Below are 24,633 nucleotides of genomic sequence, written 5' to 3'. Positions count from 1 at the left end.
TCTGGGCACTAATGGCTGACCCTGTCTAACTGTGGTGCAGAGTAGAAGGGGCAGGCAGGGAAAAAGTGCAGAATCTCAGTATAAGGGAAAGGGAACCTCCGAAAGTTTGCCCTACACAAGCAGTCTTGGCCATGGGGGCTGGGTGTAGCCAAAATATAGCTGCTGAAGAGCTCTGGTAGTGTCACAAACCTACAGCCAGTGGCATTTCATAGGACAGGGTCCACTCCCATAATGAACTGCTCTGAGCAAGCAAATTGTTTCACATGTGTATATGTGCATCATTAAATGGGTACATGTATGTAGGAACATGTGTGCACACGCAAATGTCGGTGGGAGTGTATGTATATACACATTGTAAGTGCAAAGTGATACATCAGGTCTGGGGGGGGTGGAGGCATTCTTAGTAGGTGCATGTATATCTGTATGGGCTGTGTGTCTGCGTGCACATGTTCAGCAGTAGTGTAACTGAGGAGGGGCAACAGGGAAGTAGCCACCTTTGTCAGGGGGTGCAGAAAATAGCCATGACAGCAGTGGCAGTTGATCATGCCACTACATTCAGCAGGGGTGTCAGCAGGCACCACAGCAGTCTGCACTGCCTCATGAGGGGTGGACTAGCCAACTACACTTCTAACGCTCAGACATGCAGATGATGTTACGGCGAATGTGTGTGCATATGGGAATAATGCTGTTTCAGAAAGGCTGTGTGTATGGGGGGCGGGGGTGTATACATATTTTGTATGTGTGCAAATCATGCCTATGGGCAGCATGTGCTTCTGGGTACCTTCCACTACACAGCATGTGCAGCAGCAGTATAAATTAAGCTCAGCACAAACTGTTGCAGTGTCGATGGGAGGAAGCTGGTCCCATGCCTGCAGGCAAATTTGGCACCAAACCTTCATGCCCAGCACAGTTTCCACACCTGCAGGGAAGCAGGACACAAGCCCCTTGTGGCCAGTGCTCGCACCACATTACCTCCAGCTATGAACTCTGGCTTCAGCTTTGTCATTACAAAAAGATTTTATTTACAGACTGTGGTAAAAAAAAATTTAGGCTTTGGTTAGAAGAATGCAAGGTAGGGGAGGTGGAGCGGGAGCTAGGCTGGACTCAGATGTAGCCAATGATGTCATTGCAGATGATGGGCTGCCGGCTCCGGCTGTTCATGAGGGCAGCGAAGCAGTTGAAGTCTGTGGCCAGCTGGGCAATGTTGTTGTGGGACTGATGGAGGTAGGGCCCCTTGGGCCGCCCGCCAAAACCAAGGGGGCAGGAAAACCTCTTGGTGCTAGAGGGGTCACGTCCACTAGGCCGTGGGGCTTCATGGATTTTGGGACGCGAGATGCTGGCCAGTTTGCGTCGGACGTTGCCCGAGAGGCTAAGCAGAAAGCCGTGGGACTTTCCTAGCCAGCGTGGGGGTTCTGGAGGCTGCAATCGGCAGCTCTCGGCACCCACTTCAGGCAAGTCCATCCAGTTCTCCACCAGATCGGCAAAGCAGTTGTCCCCCAGCACTAATGGCTGCCGGTTACGGCTCTGCGACAGCAGGGCAACAGTCCAGTCCTGTGCATCTGCTGGTTCCAGAACCCGCCACTGCTCTAGGCAGGCATCAGATGTGGATTTGGGCCGGACCCTTCTACTGGGGGCCTGGCTGGGGCTGCTACAGAGGAAGTTGCCTGCGGAGAGCCGGTGTGCCCGCTGACATGGGGGCAGAGGGTTTCTGAGCAGCACTGGTCTCTCCTCCTCATGCCACGTGCCCTCTGACACCTCTGAATAACCCGAATCGAACTCCAGGCTCCTTTCACTGGCAGGTGGGGACAAGGCAGGTAGTGCCCGCTCCTCTTCCTCACCAGCCAGCTCCAAACAGCAGGCTGAGTCCACCTCAGAGGTGTCTGACGCCCGAATTTCAGTACACTGCTGCTGGCAAGGCTTGGCAGGAACAGATACTGGCTTCATAGGCTCTGGTTGTGGGGCCTGGTCTTGCATGCGTTTAAGGTTATGAAGAGTCTGCATCATGCACTGCATCTGCTCCCGCAGTGTGTCCCCTGATGCTTTCATGCACAGCTATGAGAAGAAAAAGGCATGTTAGTTACCCCAGCTGTGGAAGTGTCACACACCCCATCAGTGCCCTCCTGTCTCTGAGAACACATCACCTTTCCTACCTCAGGTATCATCTGTCCCGGAAGTACTCTTCCACCCCCTGACATCACCCCTCCTGTCCCTGGCAGCACCTGTTACATACCCTCTGCACCCTCCTCATGTGTCCAGCAGCAGGTTGATACCCCACCAGCAGCAGCTTTGTCACTGCTGAGCCAAAGTGGAACAAAATAAAAAAAGACAGACCTTGGGGCCTTGTCATCCATGCATGAGTTCAGTGCCAGCCCTATCCTGCTCCCATGGGCTTCTTGGGCAGCAGCACTGACTCCCTGAACATGATCAGAGAACATCACAGTGTTCATCTACTGACAGTGGCAACCACTTCCCTGCAACTTTTACTCCTTTACACTTTGCTTGCCCCCCTTTCTCTGCCTCCCAAGTGAGAATCAACACTCTGCCCTGGCACAGATAAAAATCATAGAATAATAAAACCATAGAAAATTAGGGTTGGAAGGTGCCTCAGGAGGTCATCTAGTCTCAAAGAAGGACCATCCCCAACTATATCATTCCAGCCAGGATTTTGTCAAGCTGGGCCTTAAAAGCCTCCAAGAATGGAGATTTCACCACCTCTCTAGGCAACCAGTTCCAGTGCTTCACCACCCTCCTGGTGCAAGTTTTCCTAATATCCAACCTAAACTTCCCTCGCTCCAACTTCAGACCATTGCTCCTTGTTCTGTCATCTGCCACCACTGAGAATAGCCTAACTGCATCCTCTTGGGAACCACCCTTCAGGTAGTTAAAGGCTGGTATCAAATCCCTACTCAGTCTTCCCTTCTGCAGACTAAATAAACCCAGTTCCCTCAGCCTCTCATAAGTCATGTGCTCAAGCCCCCAAGCCACTTCCATTACCCTCCGCTGGGCTCTCCAATTTGTCCACATCCTTTCTACAGTGGGGGGCCCAAAACTGGACACAGTACTTCAGATGTGGCCTCACCAGTGCTGAACAGAGGGAAATAATTACTTCCCTCCATCTCCTGGCCATGCTTCTACTAGTGCAGCCCAGTATGCTGTTAGACCAGCAGCAAGGGCACGCTGCTGACTCATATCCAGTTTACTGTCCGCTGTAACCCCCAGGTCCTTTTCTGCAGAGCTGCTGCTTAGCCAGTTGGTCCCAAGCCTGTAGCAGGATATGGGATTGTTTTGTCCTAAGTTTAGGACTTTGCAATTCTCATTTGAATCTCTGACACATCCCACTGTCTCTCCCTGATCTCCACACTGCTCAGCATTACCCTGACATCGAAGCAGGGACTTGCCCTGGACAGGGAGGCATGCCAGGCCTCTTCCCTCTAGGGATCCACATGTTCCCTCTCAGCAACAGTCAGTGTGGCTATCCTGCAGGATTACAGGGCCTTGGCTAGCTCAGCCAAGGTGCCCACGCTGTGGTGCCAGTAGGCCAACAGCAGCTGCCTAGGTTGCGTGTAGAGCTGTGTGGGGAGCTGCATATACAGGCCCTGGCTGTCCCCCATGCACCCAGCCCTGAGGCAGCACTTCCTTGCCACTCCTGCGCAGGGCCTGGCCAGCATGTAGCAGCATGTCAGGGTGAGCAAGCAGCCGCCCCACCCCAATCTGCAGCTACAGCCCAAGTCCCAGCCTGCCAGGGACTGACACATTTGGGTGGGACACCACCTTGGCCCAATAGGAGGCCAGAAAGGTGCCAGACAGGGTGCACTGGAGCACCGAGCACTGGATGGTATAGGGGATAGGAGAGCCTTGCAAGTGGCCAGCCTGGACCTACAGGAAGTTCCCAGCTACTGCCCCGTATGAGACCCCAACTCTCATGTACAAAGCTGAGCTCCAATTGATGCCCACAATTTAAGGCAGAAAGCTGGAAATTCCCAGTGGGGCAAAAGGCCACACAAGCAGGCTGAAACATGATGAGGCACAACTTCCTAGGAGCCAAGTGTTTCCTGCAACAGCAGTCCTAGGCAATGCATAGTGCTCGGGGTACTCACAATTCTTAGAAGAAAGGGAATGGGGGCAGCCACACAGTGCCCAGGGGAGTCTAAAGCAGAGCCCACAGGGGGAGCCATCCTGCTTTGGGACACAATTGAGCTGAGCACCACAACATACAGCTCCTTACATAGACATGCTAGGTGGGGCAGAAAGAAAATGTACCACCCACCCCAAACTGCCCAGCAAGGTTCAGTACAACCTTGGCACTGCTTCTCACAAAGATAATTCTACTACTCACTGATGAAGTGAAAGGGGCTTTCCCATTGGGGTTCCCAAAGCCCATGGCCCATGTCATGCCCTTCATTTTCAGACAAGGGCTCAGCATAAGATGGATCCAGGGCTGAGGCTGACAAAGGTCATGGAGGGAGTCTGGCGGAGCTGGAGATTGAGTCCAGAAGCCCTGGCTTCCTGTTCATGCTCTCAGCACTAGACAATGTTCCCAGATACAGTTGGGGAGTAACCCCAGGAGGCCCAGTCTGCGACAACACATTTTGCATTTTGAGCTGTTCCAGCATAGGTTCTATCAAAAAATGGAACTCAAATCTTCCCTCACATTTCTCTATACCTTCTGAGCCCTCTCCTATACACATCTGTAATATGCTAAGTCCACACCAGCCCCAAATATTTGCAGATGTGATTTGAGAAGGTACTTCAGGAAGTGACTGGAGTAGGGATGTGACTTGATGTGAGGGGACCAGATGTCACAAGCCTCACCAAGAAAGGCTACACATAGCTTGCCACTCATTAAATAAGAATATGAAGCCTCAGTGTTTGGTCTTCCCAACACAGAACTCAGCCTGATGCCCACCCCAGCACCTTTGGATTGCAGCTCTTCCTCTGGGCTGTGGGGTGGGGCTATTCATGCTTTCATCCACCCCCACACACTTACAATACCTGCAAGCCATCATGCCCCACCCAGGCAGCTCTCCCAGGCACCTGGATTTATACTTCACAATCAGGTTTATTTCTGCTCAAGCACAAGCTGGTACTAGGGGGATCCAAAGTTGTTGGGACAGAAAGGCCTAATGCAGGGATCCACAAAGGATCCTTTTGTCTTTGCTGTGATAAGAAAAGCCCATGTTTACACCTGGGTGAGAAGTGCTTTTTGCATCCTGCAAAATGTTTATGAAAATGTTCACAGCCTGAGTCAGTTCAAAATTTTGAAATTTTAAAAACACTGTGGAGATAAAAATCCATACCACCATTTTGGTCCAGTTCAAAGAAACCACTTTGTGCTTGTTTCCCCATCAGCTGAAACCTAAACAGGGGCCAAACAGTCACAATTCCATGCCCCAACCCCCAAGCCTGCACTAAGAAGGTCAGACAGCTAGGAAACTCAGTAAGCCATGCCAATCCCAGGGGAACTATCCTCTACTCTGCTAGATGCTGCTGGCCTGATGCGAGTAGGATCTGCTCCCACTAGCACTGCACCCAGTACCCGTGTTGGTGTCACTGCAGAGGTGCACCTCCCCAGAGGCTTCTATCTCCATGAACCACCCTGAGCCACCAGTTGGGTGACATGACCCAGAAAACCCCAACAAAATTCCAAACTTTTGCTAGCTTCAGGAGACAAAAGCAAAAAATGAAGCATTCAGAGGAGCACAGTTTTGGATCCCAATCCCTCAGCCATTCCCTGAGCGTCCAACTTTGCCCCAAGATATCACCTCAGGCCCCAGCACTGCTCTTCTGGCTACAGTACCACCCAGCCCACCAAACACAACAGGAAGAGGCACAGCACAGCATATTGGGAGCAGAAGCTCAGGATTCAGAAAACTACAGGCCAGGGTAGGCCTGGGCCAGTGCCCTGTCTCCAGTAACACTGGAAGACTTGAGATGTAAACCAGAGGTAGCCAACCTATGGCACAGGTGGCACAATTGGCATGAGCAGCCTCTTTATATGGCATGAAGCAGACTGGGGATGGGACAAGCAACACAGTGGCAGACAGGACAGGAAGCAGAAAGCAGCTTGGTCAAGAAGTACAGGGCAGGGAGCAGAAAGCTGAGCAGTAGGCCAGGGAAGGGAAAGGGATGGACGTGGCACTTGGGGTGGGTGTGGGGCTCATTTGTGGCATGCCTGCCAAAAAGGTTGCCCCCCACTATTGTAAAACACTAGAATTGGAAACAACTGCCATGGGGATCAAAGATCAGAGCTTCTCAAATGTGGTAAGTTCCCCCAGGTGTCAGCTTGCAGGAGATCAGTGCTCCCCAATAACAACACTATTCTGAGACCCCAAAACCTGGTTTTGAAATGGTGAAGGGTCTGATCAAAAGCTCCTGGGGACATTTCTTATGTCTATAGCCTTAGCCAGGCAATTCCCAGAACTCAAGTGAGAGGAAATAGCAAGAGCAGACTCAGTGCAAGGTGACATTGGGCCCAAAAGATCTCATCCTCAGGAATCACTTTTTCCCAGTGCCCGCCTTGTCAAAATATAATGGTCTTGGGCATTAGGGTGTCAGAATTAACTAGTCCCATCTCTATGCTAACTGCCTTCCCGATTTCTGGTCTCACCCAACTCTGATATCACTAGCATCTTTGGCCTCACTGAGTCCCCAGGTCTGATGTCATTATGATGTCACTCAGCAACATTCTATTTCAAACCATCTTGAAATCCAGTGTAAAAATTCCTGCAAAGTACTTCTTTCTGAAGCATCAGGAAGGGAAGAGATGATCCATCACAGCCCACTGGTCTCCCCTGGACACTAACTACACAGAGCCACAGTGTGTGAAAGAGAATCATGCTGTCATGTGTTTGGATGTGTGTGGTGGGCACTCTGTATATGTACATGTATGTCTCTGTAGTGGGGGAGTCTGTGTATGTGTGTGCATGCGTGTGTGCATTTATGTGCATGCATGGTAGGGGTGTGCACATGCAAGTCAGGGACATGCTTGGTGAGGGAGGCTGTACTGAAGTTGCCTAGTGCATCACATGTGCCCCAAACCCAAGATTTTCTGAAGTAACCAGACTCTAGGACCCCTGAGACCCTTGTCTGAGAGTGGAGCCACAAAGGAGAAGAGGGGGCTTGACCTTACTGTCTTTTCCAGCCAGTCCCAGGGCCTGGCAGGACAAGCCCAGTGACTGCAGCCCCACAGGGTCAGCACTAAGAGACTAGGGCCAATGTCAGCCCCTTGCTCTGCTAAAGGCAAAGCTAGTCTGAGTGGTGAAGCCCCCTGGGACCGTGGGGCCCGAGCAGCAGCCTCGCACCCCCACCGACTGCTCTCAGCGTCACCCCATCCACCCACCACCCCAGGGAAGCGGGCAGGCAGGCACTGGCAGTCCTGCCACGAGGTGGCTCCTGCTACAGCCTCGACTTGCCAGCACCCCGGGAAAGCCGGCACTTGGCTCCGCCGCTCAGCTAGAGACAGCCCCGGGGCGAAGCGGCGCCCCCGAGCGGATGGGAAACGGTCCGTGCCAGCCTGCCCCCGTGCTCAGCCCAGCCCTGAGTGCCCGATGTCCTCAGCTCAGAGACCCCGTTCGCCCGCCCCGTCGCGAGCTGGAGCGGGGCTCGGCTCCACTTCCCTGCGCTCCCGCCCGGGTCCCGCCCGCAGCGACAAGGAGCCCGGCCTGAGCCCGCCCGGGAGCACCGCCGGCCGAGGCGAGGCGCGGGGCAGCCCCTGTCCCGCAGCGCAGCCCCGCCGGCCCCCGCGCCGCGAGCCCCGCACTCACCGCTTCGGAGCGGAGGTGGCCGGAGGAGACGTCCAGGCGGGCGCGGTGCATGGCAGGGCCGCCCCGCACGGAGGGTCCCGGACGGCCGCTTCGCTCCGTCAGCCCAGCCCAGCCCAGCCCGTGCCCGGGCGCGTCCCAGCGCACAGCCTGGCTCGGCCAAGGCCGCCCCCGCCCGGCGGCAGCCAATGGGCCCGGCGCTTCCCCGCCCCCCGCCCCCCGCCGGGCCCGGGCTGGCCAATGGGCGGGCGCTGGAAGGCGAGCTCCGCCCGGGGCGGGCAGGGCAGCGTGCCCGGCGGCCGCTGGCAGCGTGTCCCGGCCCAGGCGCGAGCAGCTGGCCCGGAGCAGGGCAGGGCAGGGCGGGCAGGTAGGAGCAGCCCGCAGCGGGCGGGCCCGGGGGGCTATGCCGCGGCTGCCGGACGCTGTATCACGCGTGCTGGTGGCGCGTTGCCGCTGCGCCCCGGAGACGGCCCTAGGGGCTGGGCCCCAGTGCGGGTCTGTTCTGTGAGGAGCATGGATGCTGTGCTGTGGCTGCACCCTGGGCCCTTCCCTGGAGCAGAGGGGCTGGGACAGATCCTGCTCCTCCTGCGAGACACGAGGGTGATCCTGCCCCAGTCTTCCTGCTCCAGTCCTTTGAAAAAACGTCCATGCATCTACTTTGGTAAGGGGTCCTCATTTCAACTGTGAGACCAAGGCACAGAAAGCACCCAGTGGAAGGTGGACTGTTTTTCGGGGATTTGAACAGGGTGGAACAAGAACGAGGTAGGCAGGTAACGGGAATAGGAGCTGACCCGATGTGTGGCACAGACAAGTGACAGAGGTAAGCTGCTGCCCTTCTAGTGTTCTTTCCCCCCAGGTCTGTACCTTGGCTCAGGTGCCTTGGAAAATATGTGGACCTCTGCTGTGACTGAGGAGAGCAGGAGGAGCACGACACAGGCCACGGAGCCAATGTGCATTGGAGGCTCCTTCTGTGCATTAACTGTGCAGTTTTTGGGGACTCCAAATCTCAGCACCCAGCTCCCCTACACTTGCTGGCACGAGCAGCCTGTCCACCGGGCCAGTGTTGTTTCCATAGACCAGGGCCAACTCAGGATGCTGAGGCCACATGTAGACCAGTGGACTCAACCCCTTGCTTTTGGCAGTGCATCCCAAGATGTACAAACAAGAATTGGCTATGACTGGTAGGTAAGAACAGTGGTATCAGAAAAGCCTTGTGCCAGAAAGGGACCTGTTGGCACAGCACTTGGTCAGAGGAAGGAGTGCTCTTAGGCTGACAAAGCATTGTCTCTATCACAGGTGCCTCTACCTTCCCAACGCTTGGGCAAGGAGCAGTGCCACAGGAGGAAGGCCATTCCCTGGGAACCAGAGGAACAGCCTTGACTCCCAGCCTGTAGCCTCCACCCCTTGCAATTGGCACCATGCCCTGACCCCCTCACTAAGGGCCTGTACAGTCCCAGCCAGGCCTGAGACAGCCCATTTCTATAGCAGGAAGCCAGGCTTTTCCTCACATGTCCAGGAGCAGCTGGGGCTGGCACTGGCAGGAGGGCAGTGCCTGGGAAGGGCATTGTGGGTATAGCTGCAGGGCAGCTGAGATGTTGTTAATCATTTTCAGCCCCAAATAAGTGGAACGAACACATGGTCATGCTCTCTGTGGGAGGAAGTGGGTCAGGAATCTGCCACCATGCATCTATATGTATGGCACAGATCAGCCTAAGCCTAGCGTACTTCCCTCAGCTTCAGGACAGCCCCCAGCCCTCCTTTTAGCCATTTCCCACTCCTGCCCTTGCTCACATGCACCCCACCATACTGGGATGGACCTTGGGCTCTTGTCCCAGCTGCTGGTACCCAGACTTTAGGCTTCCTTGTGCCAAGGCTCCTGGCAGTTTTGGGTGGTTCTGGACAGGCTACAGTGCATGCCCTTGGAGGACCCACTCTGTTAGAACTGCCTTGGTCAGGGCCATGGGACAAGCTGGGATCATGGTCTTTGACCTAGTACAGACACTAACTTTCTTACCCTCTGACAGTTGCAATAAACTTGGAGTATATAGACAAATAGGCTGGAAGGGACCTTCAGAGATCATCTAGTCCAGTGGTTCTCAAACTTTTTTTTTCACGGACCACTTGAAAATTGCTAAGTGTCTAGGCAGACCACTTAATAGACTTTTTTTTGTTCTACAAATCAAAGCACACAACTCATATTTTATATCAGTAGTCTTACCTTACAAGTACAGATATTCTCGATTGTTCCGCAGCCTTTCTGTGGACTACCTGAATGGAGCTCGTGGACCAGTGGTGGTCTGCAGACCACAGTTTGAGAACCTCTGATCTAGTCCAGCACCTATGACATGTTTCCAAGCTAGGGGAAACCAGTGCAATGACTGACATATAGGGCAATTGTAGGGGGGCTGGTCTGAGAGACAGGCAGCCTCCATGGCTACATATCTTGCTTCTGATCCACCCAGGCTCTGATCTTCCTCTGTCATCACATACCATATTTTCCAGAGCACCCATCCAGTCCCCACAATGGCATCTGCCAAGGGGACACTGCCTACCCTTGGAAAATGGTCAGAGTCCCCCCCCTCCCCGCTCCCTGATGATCCCTTTGTTTGTGAACCATCCCCAAGTGCAACCCTCTGACCCACCAGGGCCAAGAGCCAAGGCTAAACAGAGTGCTCTTTTCTGGCCATAGTATTTCAATCATTGGTGACGTGTAGGAGGTGCACGCGGGTGCATGTGTGCCCCCTGAGCGTAGTGGTGCGCCCCCTATGAAAAGGTACCCCTGACACTGTCGGTGGCGCCTGTGGGCGATTGCTACTCTCCACCCTCCCCCCCACCACTACCAACACTGCTGGAAGCATTTGCGGGCGGTCAGAGATTACCGCTGGCCACTGTCAACACTGCCAGAGGCATCTGTGGATGGTTGCCAACCCCTGGTTGGTGCTCGTCACCCCCCAGCTGCTGACAGTGCCAGTGGCATCTGCAGGAGCTTCCTGCTTACTGCATGCTCCTCCCCCAGCCGCCAAGGACACGTGTCATTCATGATTTCAATACTCAAGGCACTTGTGACGACTGACACCAAGATTCTCCAAGTCAGGAGTTCCAGCGCCCTTCACTCCCAACCTACAACCTGTGCTAGGCCAGCCCAGGGCTCCCTCAACACACAGCCCTGCTGTTACCCCTACCCATAGTCTCCTGCTAGCTGTGCCCTGGGTGCTCCCTCATCTCAGTTCTAGTGCTGTCCCTCATTCCCAACTCATAGCCTACCTCCTCTCCCAGCCCTGGCAGATGCACTGGTATAGCATGAGGTCTGTGCAGTTCTACAGGAACTACAGAGCCTGCCATAGGGCAGAGGACTGCTCTGCTTGGATCAGTGGGGAAACAGTAGTGCAAAGAGAAGCAAGGCTGCACAGGAGTTTGGGTTCCCCAGCTCTCCCTCCCTGGGTATCCCCTTCCTCAGAGGACCTGTGCCCCTGTGCTCTAGGGAAGGGTCCAATGGAAAAGAACAGGAATCGGCTCACCCAGACTGCTGGGTGCCCTCACTGTCCAGAGCATACTTCCCATGGGGGAGTGTCACAGAGACAAGCCAAGGAAAAGGCAGTCGGACATGAGCAAAGGCTAGCTTCGTTTTGAGCACTAGGGATCTGACTCAACTTCCCACCAGTCAGCGAAATGGGAGCACCCTCTGGTGGCCACACGGCCAGATGCTGTGCTGGCTCTAGGCTGGGATGTGTGGAGTTAGGGCTGTAAACTTGCTGCATCAGAGAGCAACAGGTCTGATTTTAACCCTGCTTATGTTATGCAAGTTCACCTATAGCTATGGTCTACACTCTACAATGGTAATGTTGTAGATTCATAGATTCATAGATGTTAGGGTCGGAAGGGACCTCAATACATCATCAAGTCCGACCCCCTGCATAAGCAGGAAAGAGTGCTGGGTCTAGATGACCCCAGCTAGATACTCATCCAACCTCCTCTTGAAAACCCCCAGGGTAGGGGAGAGCACCACCTCCCTTGGGAGCCCATTCCAGACCTTGACCACTCGAACTGTGAAGAAGTTCTTCCTAATGTCCAATCTAAATCTGCTCTCTGCTAGCTTGTGGCCATTGTTTCTTGTAACCCCCGGGGGCGCCTTGGTGAATAAATACTCACCAATTCCCTTCTGTGCCCCCGTGATGAACTTATAGGCAGCCGCAAGGTCACCTCTCAACCTTCTCTTGCGGAGGCTGAAAAGGTCCAGTTTCTCTAGTCTCTCCTCGTAGGGCTTGGTCTGAAGGCCCTTAACCATACGAGTGGCCCTTCTCTGGACCCTCTCCAGGTTATCCTCATCCTTCTTGAAGTGTGGTGCCCAGAATTGCACGCAGTACTCCAACTGCAGTCTGACCAGCGCCCGATAGAGGGGAAGTATCACCTCCTTGGACCTATTCGTCATGCATCTGCTGATGCACGATAAAGTGCCATTGGCTTTTTTGATGGCTTCGTCACACTGCTGACTCATGTTCATCTTGGAGTCCACTAGGACTCCAAGATCCCTTTCCACCTCTGTGCCACCCAGCAGGTCATTCCCTAGGCTGTAGGTGTGCTGGACATTTTTCCTCCCCAGGTGCAGCACCTTGCATTTCTCCTTGTTGAACTGCGTCCTGTTGTTTTCTGCCCACTTGTCCAACCTATCCAGGTCTGCCTGCAGCTGTTCCCTGCCCTCTGGCGTGTCCACATCTCCCCATAGCTTTGTGTCATCTGCAAACTTGGACAGAGTACATTTCACTCCCTCGTCCAAGTCACTGATGAAGACATTAAAGAGTATCGGTCCAAGGACCGAGCCCTGCGGGACCCCACTGCCCACACCCTTCCAGGTCGAGACCGACCCATCCACCACGACTCTCTGGGTGCGACCCTCAAGCCAATTCACCACCCACCGGACTGTGTAGTCATCCACATCACAGCCTCTTAACTTGTTCACCAGTATGGGGTGGGATACCGTATCGAAGGCCTTCCTGAAGTCTAAGTATACAACATCCACCCCTCCTCCTGTGTCCAGGCGTTTTGTAACCTGGTCATAGAAAGAGACTAGATTGGTCAGGCACAATCTGCCCACCACAAACCTGTGCTCCCACCACCCCACTGGGCACAGGCCCCAGGCTCCGTGCTCCTGCCAGTCCCAGCCCCATGGTCCGCGCTGCCACCCAGCTGCAGCTTCCCTACCTGCTGCCTGGAGCAAGCACTGCAGCTGGGGCATGATGAGGAGCCTCTGGAAGCCAGGAAAGCTGAGCAGGTTCCCTGGCAGCTGCAGCAGACAGGGCACCTGGAAGCTGTGCATGCTGGCTGGGGCTGGGGTCAGGGCCCTCCTGTGTAGGAGGGTGGGAGCAAAGTGCACCAGTGGGCTGGAGGTATAATTAATTGGTGGGTGCCCGCAGGACAGATGAAATTGCCTAGCAAGCCGGATCTGGCCCCTGGGCAGTATTTTGCCCACCACTGCCATAGATCCATCTTGCCCTGTATCCTGTGTCACATAGTGGCTGAGAGCAGATGCTTAAAGGAAGAGTGAATTGGATATGACCAGGGTTTTTTCCACTGTTCCTCTCCCACTTGTAGCCTTTAGCATTGAGGGTCTAGGAAGTTCTGATTCTAGGGCTGTACCCCTAATTCACATGCTCAATAGCCATTGAGGCACCTTTCCTCCAAGAATTTGTCCAATCCCTTTTTGAATCAGTTAAAGTGTCAGCTTCTACAGTGTCTGGTGGCAATGAGTTTAATTACACACTGTGTAAAAAAGAACTTCCTTTTGTTAATTTTAAACTTACTACCTACTAATTTCATTTTATGACCCTTAGGGAGCTGCACTGGAGTGGTGCTCAGTTTTAGCGTGGAAATGGTGTGTGTAAGAAGGAGAAATTTGGGACAGGTATTATTCAGCTTCTCAAAGGGAAAGCACCTACTTGCTATAGTAGGTTCAGATAGAGGCCTGATGCTCACTGTAACAGTAAGAGCTGAAATCCCTGGGAATGGTGTTGAGTAGGTCAGGGTCTAATAGAGCTGGGGTTGCCTATACAATCTTAGAGGACCAGTGGCAGAGAAGCAATGGTGAACCCTGGTAGCAGCAGCCAGAATAGTGATCCCCAGCAGGGGAATAGTGGCAAGTCAGGTGCAAACCTCCTTACCTGGCACTTGCTACTTTGGCTGGTGTAGGTGGTAGGGCAAGTAAAGCAGCAAGCCCTGGCAGGAGGATGAGTTGGGCTGTCCTACCCAGCACTTCCTACTTTGGCTTGTGTAGGCAGTAGGCAGTGGTGGGCAATTGCTTTGGCTAGATGGCCACATTAGGAATATGAGTGAGCTGTTGCAGGCTGGAGCAGGGCATGTGGGGTGGGGGGTGCTAACTTGGTCTGGCCTGGTGTGGTGGGGGGTGAGTAATTGATACTGTCTGACCCAGGCTGGTCCAGCCTGAACACAGATGGAGCAGGCAGGTGGGGTCTCCACGGCCAGGACCATTGTGGGCAGGGTGCACTTGGCCAGGTAGATAGGATGGGTCTGTGGGCAGGCAGGGAGAGGCATCCAGGAGTGAGATGGGTGAGCGGGCCAGGGCCAGGATTGAAATCATGCAGCAGTGACAGCGCAGGGCTGGGGCCTGGGGCAGATCCACAATCTGATCCCTGCACAGCAGGGACAGGCAGGGAGGAGCTTGTGGCTCTGCCCTGGGTCCCAGCCCCATAGTGTTACCGCTCCAAGATCCCGGCCCCCACCCACCTGTCCTTCTCCCAGATGCTGCTCCCCGCCTGCTGCAGCCCCATCCCAACCACCTGGCCAAGCAAGCCTTGCCTACAGGGGTCCTGGATGATCTCCATGGAGACCCCACCTGCCTGCTGCGTCCAGCATCCCCAGCTGTGGGTGCAGGACAGAAGGGCCAGGTCTGGTGGCGTCAGAGACACGAGCAGTGGCAGCTGGAAGGAGCCACTGATGGGGCTGCTAGGAAGTGGAGTCCAGCTACCACACCACCCCCACTCTGCCATGCACCCAGGGATGACAAGACCAGCTGCACAAACCACAGCCCAGAATGCCCCAGCACCTTGCCCAGGCAGGGCTGAGGGACCTGCCGCAGCCTGGATAAAATCCCTTGGTGGGCTGGATCCAGTCTGCAGGCCATATTTTGCCCACCTGTGCAGTAGAGCCCCTGGAGGGCAGCCTTGGGTTAGTCTTCCCTCCCACCTGAGAGGTCTAGGTGGTAGTTCCCAAGGTTGGTTTGCCAATGACTGAGACTGTTAATTGTATTGAGTTTCAGTTCATGTTAATAGTTAAAGTTTTCTCTAAGGCTGGCTGTTTGCTTCCTTTTCCCCTGTAATAAACCATGATGTAGTTGAACATTGCTTGTGAGTTGGAAAGTGGTTTTACTTTGGAACACCTGGTTAAAATGGATTTTCCCAAGTTTCTCCATGCAAGCTGGAGTCAAATTTGGAAAGCTTGTGTTAAACTCCTAAAATTGAGCCCAGCCCCTGTTACTGCCATCCAAGTAGAAGGGTTATGTGATACTGGGAGAAGTGGTACCCCTAGGGCAGGGGTGGGCAATTATTTCAGGCAGAGGGCCACTTACTGAGTTTTGGCAAGCCATGGGGGGCCAATGACAGGCAGCCAGGGAGAGATAAATATTAATTTTCTAAATTTTTTAGGGGCCCCGCGGGCCAGATAGAATTGCCTGGCAGGCTGCATCCAGCCTGCGGGCTGCATTTTGCCCACCCCTGCCCTAGGTAATTGATGTGAAAGGGTTCAGGGCAGCTTACTCAGGGCTTCAAGCCCCAGATAGTCACAGCGGAGTCAGGCACAGCACTCGCTGCATCTAGGCTCCCAGTAGGCACAGGACTGGGAGGGGTTACATGAGCTGCCATGGGGAACCCCCAATCACTAGACTTACAACCAGTGCCGCGGCAGAGTTAGCTCTGTGTAGTGTATTGGGTAGACAAGGCTGCCCCTGGGGCTGAGCAGTGGTCTACTAGGTGCAGCCCTAAGGCTGGCTCATGGCTGCATGCTTCCTGGGAGTCTGGGCTTCCTGCATGCATTCTGGGATGAGGAGCTGTGGCCTGGTCCTGTGTGTGGGTTTGGGGGTGCATAGGCAGACAGCAGGGAAAGCTTCAAGCTGTATTGGCTGTTGTGAATTAAAGAAAAGACCCCCATCAGGAAAGGTACATGTCTTGTGCCAGCCCAGCTTTGGTGTGCCAAGAACACAATCAACTTAGTGGGGTAGTCACAGCATCTCGGCACAAAGTTTGAATGGATGTAAAAGCTCAGCTGGGCGCAAGTATGGTGTCCCTCAGCCTGAGCTAACAGTGACAGGAGGAGGCCCTGTGTTGTAAGGAAAGGTCAGGGACCTCAGGATTCAGGCTAAAGGGGAAAGCTCGGGGAAGCACAGACCACAGGCTGGCACAGCATGGGCAGTAGATGACAGAAGGGCCCTGGAAGTTGTTACCAACATCTGAGTGAGGGAGTGGCCACTGTCCTTGGGACCAGCAGGACTGGGGTGGTGCCTGCTTTTCCTGAGCATAACCTAGAGTCTATAGCAACAGCCCAGCAACCTTCTGCAGTTTCCCAAACACAGGCAGGCAGAGTTGAGCCACCTGGCCACATCCAGTCTGTGGACACTGTATCTCTGGCAGCTATGGGGGTATTCAGGAACCTGCCTCTACTGCTGCTCCTCATCCTTGGCACCTCAGGTAGGTATACCAGAGCTGAAATTCCTGCAATCCAGCCACAGGAAGAACTTGTTCCTGCCAGAATTCACTGCCTGTGGATCAAATGCTGAGTGATGGCAGGTTCCTGTGGAGCAGAACCACCAGAGATCTATGCTGGTAGGCTCCCTCTTTGCTAGAGTCTCTGTGATGCTGATGGTGTCCCTATTCCTCCAGTAGCCAGCACTGTCTGAGTCCGTAAGGCACTGGAAGGAGTCCTCAGAGACTTAGCACTGCCCAGGAGCCACCCCACCCTGAGTACCCATGGCACTGGCAATGGAACACCTCACAAATGTGGGCTGTGTTTCCTCTCAGGTTGGGGCTGGGGGAAGGTGGGCATGTAAGTATTCAGCGCTGAGCCCAAGCTATGCAGTGTCCCACAGATGGATGACAGTATCTCTTCCTCTTTCAGGGGTCTTCGTCAGAGCCACTGGTAAGAACAAAACAGAAGGATTCACACCTGACAACCTGCCACGTTCAGGCTTGAGTCAGTCAGTCCTACCTTTTGCTTTGTGCTGGGAAAACACCAGAGTCCAGATAAGCCCAATAGAATGTGGACTCAGCCACCAACCAAGCCAAAGAAGTAGGAGTGTGCGTTTGGGGGGAGGGGTGGGGGAGAGGGAGTTTTGTACATATTTGTGTGTTCTTGCTGAGTAAGTGCTATGTAGGTGAGTCTGCCCAAGTGGTTATGGCTATATGTGTAAACATGCATTGTGGTATACCTGTGTGCAGCTGTGTGTATAAATATGCATATCAGTGCCCCAATGTATGCTTGTATGTAAGGTTGTATGAATGTGTGTATGGGTGCTCCCATGTGTGTACCCCTGAATGTGGCTCTATGTGTGTGAATGTGTGTATTGGTATGCCCATATATATGCACAGCTGGGTGGGTGTCCATGTGTATGTACCCATGTGGGTATAGATGACTCTGTGCATGGCTGAGTCCATGAATGAGTGACTGTGGCTGTGAATGTATATATGGTGATGCTTCTGTGTGTATATCTGTGGCAGATGGGTGCCAAAGGTGTGCATATGGCACCCATATGGATGTCAGTCTGTGTGGAAATACATGCTGAATGGATGCCCGGGGGTGTGTGGGTCTGTCTGTGTGGCTGTGGGTGTGAGCAGTGGTATACCATGTGTGTGAATGTGTGTGTGCCGCATGTATGTGTGTCCATGTCCCAGTGCATGGGAAGCACTTTATTCAGGCTCCAGTAGGGGGGCTGTAATCTCTTTAAATCCAAGGACATATGATAGCCTGTGGTAAGCAATGCATCTCTAAGTGGAAAGAGGTGCTGGGACAAGGCCAAGGTAGCTGTTCCAGGGCATTCCCAGCCAGGACACACAGCACAAGATGCACCTGTTTCCCTGAATGGGTAGTGCCCATCTCCCCAAGGAAGGGCGACAGGGCCCTGCCAAGCTGGAGCTAAAATGGGGCAAGCTCTCTGACAGCACCTCCATACCCAGCACTGCTTGATCTTCCGCGCACTGTGAATGTGAGTGAGAATGCACTGCCTGGCACATCCATCGCAGAATTCGTCCTCAACTGCACGCACTTGAACAGTAACATCAGCGTCACTCTGCAAAGTGTCACCCCACCCACTACCTTCTTCAACCCACCTGCCATCAGCCCCAGTGACACCATGGACAAATGCTACAGCATTAAGGTAGGGCAGAGAGTAGATACCAAATAAAGTGCTCCAGTCGTGAGGTGTCTGCCCAAACCTCCTTAGTTTGCCTTGGCGCAAGGCAAAGAGGAAGGCATCCCCAAGGCTGCCAGGGCTGGCAGACCCCCATATATCATTGTTTCAGGTGTAGGATCCAGACACTGGCAGTGCCAAGACAAGGCTGTGCCAAAGGCTCTGGTTCCCTGGGATTAGAATTTTCAGTAGAGACAAAGAGCCCAATGACTCCATTGCTCTGTACCAGTGCTGTATACTACCCTTAGGCCAGGGCAGTACTGGGTGAGGGTGACATCTGCCTTCCCTCCCAGTGGGGAATAAGGGATTTGCCAGGACTCTACTGTGACTAGAAGTCTGTCCAGAGTCAGCGTCAGAACCAGAAGGGAAGGCCAAGAAAGACCAACTAAACCTGCAGAGCACAGACCAAGATCCCTCCTCTGGCAGTTCGTGTATCGGCCCCTCACAACCATCAGGGGAAAAGCACTTCCTTCAGAGACACTAGTCCAGGGGTTGGGTCCTATGGAGCTGTCATATCTGACAGGGATATCTACTACATGTGGCAGGGGACTTGGGTTGGGGGTAACTGCTGCCTGTGGGACTCGGGCTCTGGACTGGGGCTCCCATTGCATGTAGGGGGCTGGTATAGCAACATACACATTGGGCTGGCTCTTCTGTTAACTACTGTTACCCTCTGCTAGATCACACTCAGTCCCAGTGCTGCCCTGGATGCCAAGCAGGTGAATCAATACACATTGGTCCTGCAGGCCCAGTGCCCAACCGAGAAGCTTGTTGAGACACAACTATTTGTCCAGGTCATGCCAGAAGATGCTGCCCCACAGTGCATGGGCAAGTTTGCCAGTGCAGGTAAGGCTGGGACTGGGAGGGAGGGAGCCTTGGTGAGATGGAGCACCCGTATTTCTAGAAACTGGGTGTCGCAGGACACCTCAGTGCCCTGCTCCTAGAGGGTAGAAACTGCTAAAGGAAAAACTCTGGCAGTGCATAGGGAGCCCTAGCGGGGAATAGGAGCCCACCTGTGGGTTGCCAGGGCAACTGGAGGGAGCAAATGACCCACACCTGCCAGCAGTCAGCTGCCTGTAGGAGGCAGAGGCTGGCTCTTATAAAGCCCAGGGCTGAGGCCAAGCTAGCAGTTCCCTGTCAACAGCCAGAGGGGCAGAAGCTCCTAGAGTTAGGATGCAAGAATTGTAAGTACAGCTTATGGCAGCTCTGGAGGCTTGAGTGGTGTTGTTAAGTTATAGCCAGGTGGCTCCAATTTGTGTTACAGCCTAGGGGCTTGTGTTTTGTGTTGGCATTGTTATGTATTACACCAGTGGCTAGGGTGAGGCTATTAGGGGTTGGAGGAGGCCTCATCAGGGACTCACAACAGAGTGTGTGGGCCCCAGTGCCAGTGTGGGTGCAGCATTCTCAGGGGGGAACCCACAGTGGTGTGGGGACCCTGGCACCAGTGAGGGCGCAGTATCCTTAAAGGGGCCTCACAGCAGAGCATGAGGACCCTGGCGCCCAGGAGGGCACAGCATATGGGGTGTATAGACCCCAGCCCTAGAGAGGGGCACTTTTGGGAAGGCCAGGGGTGGCGAGCCCCAGAGAGGGGACCATATTGAGTTGCCCAAGTTGGGCACGGCAAGCCCCAGAAGGGGGGGTTGCACTTCTGAGAAGCCCCAGTGTGGGTGTGGCAAGCCCCAGAGAAGGGGTACTACTGAGAAGCCCCAGGGCGGACATGGCGAGCCCCTGTGGAAGGCAGAGTACTGTGGTAAACCCCGGTGAGAGGGTGTAGTGGTGCAATGAGCCCTGGAGAAAGGGGGTAGCAGTGTGGTGGGCCTGAGAGACAGGTGGCTCAACCAGGAAGTCCCAGAGTGGGTGCAGAAGGCCCCAGAGAGAGGGGCAACATTACAGGGAGGGCCCAGGAGGGGGCAGCACAACAGAGAAGGCCTGAGAGACGGGCAGGAATATAGACAGAGAGACAGACCAACATCTATCCCGTCTGCGAGGCTTGGGGCGAGGTATCAGGGGTGGTTGGAGCCACGCGTAGCCCATAAGGCCAGGGTGCCTGGGAAGCACCCATCATACAGGGAGACCCCCGGAGAGTCTGGGAAACCACGGGGACAGAGGTCCTAACTAGCCGTGCCTAAGGAGACGTAAGGCAGCCTCCCAACCTAATCTAACATCAAAGATGTGGCGGGCGAGAACTAGAGGGTGCCCTTGGGCCGACTTGGCATGGAAGAGGGGGCCTTAAGGAGATCACGGCCCTCCTGTAGGACCCCGCCATGACACTGGGGTAAGTTTTTCTGTATGAAGTACCAGCATGGTGTAGCATAAGGGTATTCTGGCAGGGCCAGTAGAGCATTTCTTGCGTTAACAGGAGTCTGTTGGCCCTCAGCCCTGTGTGATGGATGTGATCTGGGCTACAGCATGTTCCACCTTGTGGAGCACAGGTCAAGTGCTTGGCCAACTTTTGATGCCTGAAAGAACCTCTGAGCCCACCCTGCTTACCTGTGTTCTGTTCTTTGCTGCAGATGGGGATCTGATGGAAGTCCCAGAGAATGTGGCTCCCCTGTTACCCATCTACACTGTGATCCTGCAGCGCCCAGTGAGTGGGCTGAGGGTAAGCTAAGCATGGAGTTAGGCTTGACCCTCTTACTGCTGAGGTTCTAGGGCACCTAGCCTGCCAAGCCCAGAAAAGCTTTCTCCTACTAACACCCATGGAGTTTGTGGAAATATGGAGTGATAGCATCCCCAAGTACCCTATTTCTCTTGGCAATGCTAGTTGCACTTGGCCTGGGGAGGCACAGGGCATAGGGGTTGAAGACAGTGCTGCCCCACCCAGAGCTTGCTCCTGAAACCACTCTAAATATGGCTGCTAACCAATCCTGCTAAAGCAGCTAAACTGTGTCCTTCCCCAGTCTATCTCCAATCCAGGTCCCATGAGACCATGAGCCACCAGGAAATGGAGAAAGGGTCAGCACAGCCTGAAACTTGGGGAATAGAGGGTGGAGGGTGTGAAAAACTGCTCACAGTCTAGGGCAGCAGGCACTATGAAGGGACTCATCTCCAGGCAGGAAAGTGATATGAAAGGGTCTGTGATAGGCATTGTTCTGGGGTCTGTAATACTGTGGAGAAAGGTCTCTGTCAAATGGGGCTGGAGGCATGAGGTCCCTAATCACTCTGGATGAACCCCTTTCACTCCCACAGTTCACCATTGAAGACAACAACTCGCCATTCAGTATCAGCTCCAGTGGCCAGGTGCTGGCCTCAGAAACTGGCTTCTCCTTGAGACATCACAATCAGGTGAGTACCAAGGCCTGTTCCTCTTAGGGCCCCCTGCCACCAACTTTCACCTACTCCATGGTACCCTTCACTCTCTACCACCTCTTTTCCCCATCCAGACCAAGGCAACCCATCTATTTCTCACCCCTCTATGGAAACCTTCATTCTCTATCAATTCCAGCCCTTCCCCAGGACACCCCTCCACCTTCCTAGCTGTGCTCTTGGGACATCCTTTGCTCCCCCCTCACAGCACTCCCTGTCCTTATCATTCCCTCAGCACTAGGACTTTGCTTCCTCTACCGCTTGGTGCTCATCTGGAGCTGCTCCTAAATACCCCTGCCTGTGCCATGGCCTATGCCAATGGCATGACTTTCCCTCCCCTTCCGAGCATGTTGCCCCTTACACCTGCCTACACAGCACAGTGGGCAACCATGGCTTCTCACTATATCCTATGTCTCCAGTTCAGACTGCAGATATTGGTGACTGACAGAAGAGGAAGGAACTGCAGCGGGATCCTGAAGGTGCAAGTGCTGCATGTTCACCAGCCCCGTGTCAACTTCACGTAAGTGACAGGGATTATTTGGCAAGGTCAGGAGGTGGGGCTGTGGATATACATAACAGGAGTGCTGAGGTAGAAGGCATAAGCAGAGACTTTAGGGTCTAGAGATGTGAGGCACAGGGATGTGTTAGAGGCATAGGTAGGAGTTGTGGGGGCAGAGGTGTGGTGTCCAGGGGAGGTGGAGAACAGGGGCATGGGGCACAATGAGAGGTGTGAGGGGCAGGGATGGTGGGTTGGAGATGCTGATCTGGGATGGCAGAAGCAAGCTGCCCCATGCACGGGCAGCGCAGCATCTCTGGACAGCAGAGCAGCATGCACCACAAGACAGCATTGTCTCCTCATTCCTATTTGCCAGAGAGATTTGTCACTGGCACATGTGCCTGGGGTCAGGGCTTGAAGCTGGGGCCCACAACAAGTGAGTGCCCAGCTGTGGAGAGCTAAGTGTGAGGTGGTTTCCCTGGGGTGAACTGACCCACTGTTCTACCATTGCTCCAGGGTGCCATGGCAGGCTGTGATGGTGCAGGAGAACACGGGACCCATGCAGAGGGTCACACAAGTCTCAGCCAGTGGAGACCACGTGCGCTACGAGATCATTGCACCAGCCTTTCACAGGCTCTACACTATCAACCCACGTGAGCCAGGCTTGTACATGGCCCACAATACTGTATGGGAACAGGACAGAGGCATCCTCCAATAACAGCATATCTAGGAGTGGGAAGCTCAGGGCTCTTCCCCTCTAATGTGATGGGGGCAGTCAGGGAGGTGGGTGTCAGAGTTTTTCCCTCTAATTGGGGAAAACTCAAGGAAGTGCCCATTAGGGTTGTCCCCCATAATGTGATGAGGGATGGCTTGGTGATTGGTGGGGGACTCGGGGTTGGTTTCACAGGAATAGCACCTCCCCTTATGCCCCATGCCCTGAGATTCTTGTCCACCCCTATGCAGGGACAGGTGAGATCCATAACACCTACAACGTGGACCTGGGGCAGTTCCCAGAGGCAGCCCACACTCAGCTGCTAGTGCAAGCCTATGACATGCTGCACCCCAGCGACAGAGCCACAATGACGCTCAACATTACTGTGCTGAAGGCCAATGTCCTGGCACCCCGCTGCTCACCTAATGTTTTTGTGTAAGGCTGGAAGGGATGGGAGGGACAAGGCCTCTGTGGGGCTACCATATGCCAGCTTCCTGCAAACTGCATGAGGCAGTAGGGCTGGACCCAGGACTTCTGGGTTCTGTCCTTGGTTCTGGGTGGGGAGTATGGTCTAGTGGGATAGAGCTGGAAGCCAGGACTCCTGGGTTCTGTATAAACTTTGTGAGGGGAGTGAGCTCCAGTGGATCAGAGTAGGGGCTGAGAGTCAGAACTCCTGCATTCTACCCCCAGTTCTTCAACAAATGTCCTGAAGGGTCAGGGGTAGTGCCCTTGCTCTGTCTGTGCCTATGAAGTGGCCAGAGCACCCTGTGCCACAGGGAAATCTAGAGCTACCTGTGGTTCTGGGGCCACAGGTGAGTAATGGCATCATGCAGCTGGCACAGTTAAGCTACACACAGTACACCATGAGCTTTGGGGAGCAAACCCAGAGCACAGGGATAGAGAAAAGGGCCAACAGTGGACACCTGTTTTGCCCATTCAGGTCATCTACCATTCTCAGCTGGGCCTGACATGCACTCTCCTCTCGCCTCCCCAGGGCACAATTGCCAGAGACCACTCCCATTGGCAGGACTCTGATGACTCTGACCTGTACGGATCCTGATGTTGGCAATAGCTCTCTGCACTACCAGGTTGAAGGTGACCAGAGATCCCACTACAAATTCCGCATGCAGGGCCACCAGCTGCAGGTGAGCTGCCTCATCTAGGCCAAGATATCAACTCTGTGCCAGTGCTGGTCACTGCACAGCTAACAGGGCTTCATAGGGAACACCTTAGACCGGGGATAGGTAACCCCCCACACACATGCCAATTAGTAGTATAAGAAATTTTCCCCGGCATGCCAGGAGGTGTGCAAGAAAATTGTTTAAAAAAAAAAAAAAAAGTTGTGTGTTTTTTTGTGGTCTTTTTTTTTTTTTTTTTAAGCATGCCACAGGTCAGCCTGGCTCCTGGAGGGGAACTGCAGGTGGGTGAAGCCAGGGCCTGGGCAGGTGCTGCCAAGGGCCACTGCGCTGGAGGTTCCTGGCTAGCTCAGCCCTAAGTACTGCCCATGGCAGCTGTTGCTGGGACCTGGGAGGGCTTCCACAGCTGAGCTCCCTCACTGGGGATGTGTTTGCCCCACTCGCAATGTGCCTGGTGTGCAGAGAGGTCAAGCCCAGAACCAGGAGTCCCTGGAGCTTGGCATTCTGCCCTAGCCAGGCAGCATCTCCTCACAGGCAGGGTGGTTGCAGCCCATTCCCACAGAGCTACACGGGCTGGGCTAGGCCCCACCTCAGGTGTCAGTGGGCCTGAGTCTGTAGAGCCCCAGGGCAGCCTGCACTTCCCACCCAGCCCTGCTGTCTTCCAGCTGCCGCCTTCCTAAGGGCCCCTCCTTCTCCCCACACTGGCTGGACTCTGCCCTGAGCACTCAGCCCTGGCACTTGGCACCCCAGTGCTGCCTCTGCCTGGGTGGGACAGGATGTCTGTCTGCCCGAGCCCCAGCCAGGCCCTCCCTCCC

At 54.3% G+C, this 24,633-nt stretch overlaps 2 protein-coding genes across 5 annotated transcripts in view; one reads left to right on the top strand and one right to left on the bottom strand.

Annotated features, from left to right (window-relative positions):
- Window positions 1-998: 998 nt before the first annotated feature.
- Window positions 999-7,912, bottom strand: INKA1 (inka box actin regulator 1). Its single transcript, XM_006274938.4, has 2 exons — window positions 7,764-7,912; window positions 999-2,052 (listed from the first exon to the last, which is right to left on the bottom strand). Exons 1-2 carry the CDS (start codon window positions 7,812-7,814, stop codon window positions 1,105-1,107), a joined length of 999 nt encoding a protein of 332 aa, XP_006275000.2. The 5' UTR covers window positions 7,815-7,912; the 3' UTR covers window positions 999-1,104.
- A 235-nt stretch (window positions 7,913-8,147) lies between these two features.
- Window positions 8,148-24,633, top strand: part of CDHR4 (cadherin related family member 4) — a 28,651-nt gene continuing 12,165 nt past the window's right edge. The window contains exons 1-10 of one of the 4 annotated variants that reach the window (XM_059716137.1): window positions 8,148-8,421; window positions 16,881-16,901; window positions 17,921-18,135; window positions 18,849-19,014; window positions 20,682-20,770; window positions 21,358-21,453; window positions 21,894-21,994; window positions 22,487-22,623; window positions 22,934-23,117; window positions 23,677-23,827. In XM_059716137.1, coding sequence (XP_059572120.1) covers window positions 8,274-8,421; window positions 16,881-16,901; window positions 17,921-18,135; window positions 18,849-19,014; window positions 20,682-20,770; window positions 21,358-21,453; window positions 21,894-21,994; window positions 22,487-22,623; window positions 22,934-23,117; window positions 23,677-23,827 — 1,308 coding nt within the window. In that variant the 5' untranslated portion in view covers window positions 8,148-8,273. Of the gene's footprint in view, window positions 8,422-14,564; window positions 16,454-16,880; window positions 16,902-17,920; window positions 18,136-18,848; window positions 19,015-19,174; window positions 19,353-20,681; window positions 20,771-21,357; window positions 21,454-21,893; window positions 21,995-22,486; window positions 22,624-22,933; window positions 23,118-23,676; window positions 23,828-24,633 lie in introns of those variants that run through there. The other 3 variants (XM_059716138.1, XM_059716139.1, XM_059716140.1) reach the window with 3 other exon arrangements.

This window comes from Alligator mississippiensis, chromosome 12 (assembly GCF_030867095.1).
Source record: "Alligator mississippiensis isolate rAllMis1 chromosome 12, rAllMis1, whole genome shotgun sequence".
NCBI lineage: Eukaryota > Metazoa > Chordata > Crocodylia > Alligatoridae > Alligator > Alligator mississippiensis.
Note: the sequence above shows the minus strand (reverse complement) of the source record. Positions and strands in the feature narration are given on the sequence as shown.